This window comes from Sarcophilus harrisii, chromosome 6 (assembly GCF_902635505.1).
Source record: "Sarcophilus harrisii chromosome 6, mSarHar1.11, whole genome shotgun sequence".
Taxonomy (NCBI): Eukaryota; Metazoa; Chordata; class Mammalia; order Dasyuromorphia; family Dasyuridae; genus Sarcophilus; species Sarcophilus harrisii.
Window position 1 is genome coordinate 248074796 of NC_045431.1, and position 5959 is coordinate 248080754.

Genomic DNA, 5959 nt, shown 5'->3' on the forward strand with positions numbered 1-5959 from the left:
TAGACAACTTCTACAACTATAGAAGTGCTGTTAACTGTCAACTCTTTCTTTGTCAGGAAGTTTTAACTTCAGTCTGTAGAACAGATCTTACAGATACAATGAAACTCTAAGTTAAGCAGTATTCCAGTGAAATCTCAGCCAACTTTCTTTGATTCTTTCCTCTTCTTTTTTTGTCTTAACTTTCCTCTTATTTTACTCCTCTCCTCTTGCTTTTTTCTCTATTTATTAGAGAGAAGGACATTCATAAGAAAAGATCTAGTTCTTCAACCCTAAATAACAACTCCTTCCCTATGCTTATTTTTGCCAGATAGAAAGGGATTTCCTACCCACCCTCCCCCATGGGAAATATTACTTTAAAGACCATTGAGATAATAATAGAAAATAGGTGGGAATTAATACACAAGGCACTCTCTCTGTGACAAACTGGATCAAGGAATTAAAGTCTTAAAGTAATTGCAGTGACAATTGCTATTAGGCTTTTGGTCCCTTCTACCCCTAACCAAAGATCTATCTTTTACTTTATTTTCTATATTGGAGTCATTCATCATGCAGAGTGGTTATACTCACAGTTACTCTTTTATTGCAGTTAAATGACAACACTCTCAAATGACATCTATTGAGAACCGATCTGAAGTGAGCGAGTTCATCCTTACAGGATTAACAGATGTCCCAAAGCTTCAAATTCCTCTCTTCATCATGTTTACTCTCATCTACCTCATCACCCTGGTAGGAAACCTAGGGATAGTAGCTCTGATCTCCTGGGATTCTCGCCTCCACACCCCCATGTATTTTTTCCTCAGTAACCTCTCCCTGGTGGATTTTGGCTATTCCTCAGCTGTTACTCCTAAAGTCATAGCTGGGTTCCTCACAGGCCACAAGGTCGTCTCCTATAATGGATGTGCAGCACAATTATTCTTCTTTGGAGCCTTTGCTTCTACTGAAAGCTTTATTTTAGCCTCCATGGCCTATGATCGTCATGAAGCTGTGTGTAAGCCCCTAAAATATACCACTACCATGACTTCAACAATATGTGTTTTTCTGACCAGTGGTGCTCACATTTGTGGCTTTCTGAATTCCTCCATAATCATAGGAAACATCTTTAGTCTTTCCTTCTGTAGATCTAATGTGGTCCATCACTTTTTCTGTGATGTTCCCCCTCTCCTTGTTATAACCTGCTCTGATATTCAGAAGATTGAGATGGTAATATTTATTTCTGGAATATTCACAGCATTTTTTCCTCTTATTATTATATTGTCTTCCTATATGTTCATCTTCATCACCATCCTGAGGATCCAATCTACTGAAGGTCGTCAGAAAGCTTTTTCCACTTGTGCTTCCCATCTCACAGCAGTGTCAATATTTTATGGGACAATCATGTTCATGTACTTCCAACCCAGCTCAAGCCATTCAATGGATTCAGATAAAGTGGCATCTATATTCTATACTATGGTCATCCCCACATTGAATCCTCTGATCTATAGTCTCAGGAACAAAGATGTCAAGAGTGCTTTCAGGAAAGCTGTGAGCAGATCATCATTTTTCTTGGACAAATCCAATCTGTAACTTCCTTATACGGCGATCCAGTCCCTAAGTCAGAATACTTTTCTTGTGCTCATAGAAGTTTAATTCAAATCTTTTCAGGGGCAGCATCATATAGTGGAAAGTGTCATGGATGTGGAGGTAGGAAATATGTGAATTTCAATTCTGTCTCAGATACTTTCATGTTGTATTATCTTAGACAAGTCGCCCAAAATCTTAGCCTGTTTCCTCATGCTTCATGGGCCTTAATTCTACCCCCTATTTTATCACTGTTATGTGGAATGAATGATAAGTGTTTAAGTTCTAGCTGTTATTCTAGAAAAGACCAACTCCTGCATTATTGAACAGCTTAGTACATGAGCAAATCCATTGAGTTGGCTGAAATCTATAGCTTTGATATTAATGGTATTGATGATTCATCATCCTCTAAATGGGAAGTGTGCTGTTAAATATTTAAGAGCAAGTTCCCTGAGGAGAAAAGGAATAAATGACATACCTGAAAATTTAATCCTCACTATTATTTTCTCCATCACTTCTTAAAGGCTAGATCATCAACAAAACCATAAATGAAGTCCTGATTGTAGAATTGATTTATTTGTATGATCAAAATGTTACCATTCAAAACTCAATTATCTCTTGTGAGCTGCTGAGAGTTGGCTTTAGCATATTATTGCATTATGGCTGTCTTTAGGAAGGAATACAAACTATATTTTACTTCTACAGGCTTGGAAAGAACTTTGATACTATAGGAGAGATATTTCACTATCGGAACAGTATCATATTCTGATACCAATTTCAATATTAATTGAGTTCTAACTAATAGGTTTTTGTGTGCTTTATGTGTTTGTGTATCTGAATAGGAGATTTTGTGATAGTTTTTAAGCATCTTCTGTTTTTTCTTTGGGATAAAATAAAGTCTATTTAATATTTAATAACTTGAATTATAGGAATTAAAGAGTCATCTTTATTATAATAGGAGAAACTGAGGAATGTACTTTATTATCAGCAAAGAAGTTAATTTTCCAGAAACAATTCTTTTTGAGGATAAAGTGAAACTGAAAATGAATACTCATCGTTATTTCATATCATTTATAAAGTATTGTTTGAGAATGGTATCTAATCACTTAAATAAATATATGTAAGATGAATGTAGACTTAATTGTGCAGCCCTAATTTGTAAAATTTGTAAGTTTTTAATTTCCCCATTTCTGTGACCTTTACATGCACAAAGCCTTACAACTGTGAACATTTACTGACCTTGACAGTAGATTAATCTTAAGATGCTTGCCAATCACAAGACTTTCCAGAGGATGTTAGTTACCTATGTATTTTTTCTGTTGTCTGAGTTAAAAGATATTTCTGCTTTCAGGTAATCCAAGCAAAGTCTACCATTAATTTTTGGTAATCAGCCAGTTTAATTTTAATTACTGGAATATTTCTAGCACCCTATATAACCAACTGAATAAAAGAGTTGTTTTGAGTGTTAGGTGAATCCTTTACTAAAGGAGATTCTTGCATCCTTTTTATTGAGAATTGCTGGCCTTGGTAACAAATTTATGGTGCTTGTGCCTCATTTTCTTTTTATTGCAGTTTTTACTGTGACAGTAAAAAAAAAAACTAATAAAAGATAAAGAAATCATTATCTTTTTGCAGTTCATTTTTCTAGAATTAAACTGGGTCTATATGATCTCAGAAGTCTTAGTGGAACATGAAGCACTTTGGTATATGTCTCCTGTTTCTCCCCTCACTTTAAAGTGAGTTATCTACACTTCTTCCCTTTGGGATTTGAATTATGTTGGACCCAACTCAACAAGCAAAATGATATTATTAAGAAGAAGTTCATCTGAAAAAGTTCAGTTGGCATTATAGGACTGCAAGTACAATAACAATCAACAGTAAAACCTGGAAGCAGAAATGCTAATGCTATACATGACCACCATGATAATTCTTTGGCCCCAAATGAAGTAGGTGATAACACTGCTATCTTTTTCAGAGTACACCTAAGCATTTTATTCCATTTGGGGAGTCACATTTTGGACAGCAATGTTTACTGAATGCTATTCAATATGAGGAAAAAATTTAAAGAATTGAATATATTCATCTTGGAGAATGAAAATTCAAATGTGAGTGGTGAAGTATTTGAAGCAATATCTTGTAGAAAAATGATTAGAAATATTCTGCTTGGTCCTAAAAGGGAGAACAAGGAGTAATCACTGGAATGCTCAAAGGCAAATCTTGGTTCAATGCAAGAAAATAAATAACAAAAAAAAATTCTATTCAAAACTGGCAGAGAATTCTCCTTCATTGGTGGTCTTTAAGTAGGATATTCATGTATTAGGTGTGATTTTCAGACATGGATTTGATGACCACTGGGAGTTCTCTGACTCCCAGACTCTATGATTTCTTCATTCTATTCCTTTCAAGATTTATCGTAGACTTTCCATGGCCCTAGCCATATATTTACATAATAATACTCCTTCCAGATACCTGAAGCTTCATTGGGACATAGAAAACTTATATATTATGCTTCATTTCTCTGAATCCTCACACAACACTATGAATATGGATTGTAAAGACTGAAAAAGTATAGCACTTGACCCATTGCCTCAACAAGTTTGAAATGAAATGTGAAACGATTGGGATATTCATGTATATTTTAAAATATTACTATTTTTCTGCATAATCTAATTAAGTCAACTTATTTCTTAATGTTTATCTTTCTCCATCCTTCATAAAGGACAGAGTCTATGATTTTTTGTTTTTGATTTCCCAGTCTTTTAATACACTTCTTCCTATAAGATGAATGAATAAAGAAAAATAATAAAAATTATTTCTTACATGCCAAGCACTATGCTTAGCAATAGGAAAAACAAATACAAAAAGCAAGACAGTTCCTACTTTCAAAGAGTTTATGATTCATTAAGCAGCTCAGTCATAAAATGGATAGACATCTGGAATGGAAGTAAAGGAGATCTGAGTTTCAGTGCTGCAATAGTCATTAATTAACTCTGTGACCTGGCCAAGTCATTTAACCCCTCCCAGCCTCAGTTTTTTCATCTGTAAAATGACAACAATAATAGCCTCTCTCTTACATGGTTGTTATTAGGATCCATTGAGGTGACATATGTAAAGTGCTTCAAAATCATGAGTGCTGTGTCAGTATAATTGTAGGGGAGAAAACACTTTCAGATGTCTGGTGCCAGGAAGGAATACTTTATTTCTGAGAGGTCATAGTGGAATGAGTAGAACATAGAGTTAGCCTTGATTTTTCAGAGATGATGGTTGTGATCTAAATAGAAGGCTGAAGTGGCAAGGTGGTGAAGAAAACCCAAGGAGTTTCCTGAGCTTTTTCCAGTTTCCCCTAAGAGAACTTTAAATCATGCCCCAAAACAAATTCTGGAACAACAGAACCCACAATGGAGTGAAAGAATTTCCAGTGCGAGATAACTTAGAAAGATTGCAGAAAACGTCTGGGTAAAACAGGAGGTTTGGGGGCAAGTGACCCATAACTTAGCACAGATTAGCCACTGAGATCCACTGGTTCTGGTTGAGTAGACCAACTGTTCAATGGACAGCCTGTGGTTTTGATATTTATAACAGATATTTTAATGGTGTCAAAAGATTGAAAATTGAGGGGGTGTCCATTAATTGGGAAAATGGTCAAAGAATTTGCTGTATATGATTACAATGGAAAACTACTATGTTATAAGAAATGAGGAGCTTGATGATCTTAGAAAAAAACATAGAATTCCATGAACTGATGTAAAGTAAAATGACTAGAATCAATAAAACATTGCACACTGAACAACAATATCATATGATGATCTATTTTAAATAACTTAATTCGTATTAGCAATACAATGTGTAAAGGGCTAAAACTCTTGAGTTGATGCACTGAGCTTGGACAACCAAGCACTTAAGGCTAATTACCAATTGGACAATACTTTATAAGCATATGCTTGGAAAATGGCCCTTGCCACTGTTCTTTGCTGGCTTGATAATTGGTGTATACATAGAATTGTAGGAGGGACTAGGGGGTACAATAGGACTAGCCAGAGTGACTTCTGGGTGAGAGACAAAGAGGAGAGATCGTGGAGATCATGTGTCCATCCAATTCACTCCCACCCCTAAAAGACTAAGAATAAAGACCAAGGACTTTTGCTTATCCTGACTCCGGCTCATTCTAAGGTATCCAGCGTGCTAACTCGGTCTTCACAACAATGACCCAAGATAATTCTGAAGGACTTATGATGAAAAGTACTGTTCATCTTCAGAAAAGGAACTGGTGGAACTTGAAAGCACATTGAAGATATTTTCTCTTCAGTTTATTTTTCTTGGGATTTTTGTGTTTTCTTTCACAGAATGACATACATTGAATTGTAATGTGTTTTGCATGACTACATTTGTATAAACTATGTCA

General features: G+C 35.3%; 1 protein-coding gene across 1 annotated transcript; it reads left to right on the forward strand.

The window, feature by feature from the left end:
* Window positions 1-606: 606 nt before the first annotated feature.
* Window positions 607-2944, forward strand: LOC100915539 (olfactory receptor 5B12-like). Its single transcript, XM_003773977.2, has 2 exons — window positions 607-1521; window positions 2909-2944. Exons 1-2 carry the CDS (start codon window positions 607-609, stop codon window positions 2942-2944), a joined length of 951 nt encoding a protein of 316 aa, XP_003774025.2.
* Window positions 2945-5959: the final 3015 nt, after the last annotated feature.

Coding starts and splice junctions, on each gene's coding strand:
- LOC100915539 (XM_003773977.2), top strand. CDS start 607: ATGACATCTATTGAGAACCGATCTGAAGTGAGCGAGTTCATCCTTACA. Junction 1,522..2,908: donor AGAGTGCTTTCAGGAAAGCT/GTGAGCAGATCA, acceptor TTCTGCTTTCAG/GTAATCCAAGCAAAGTCTAC.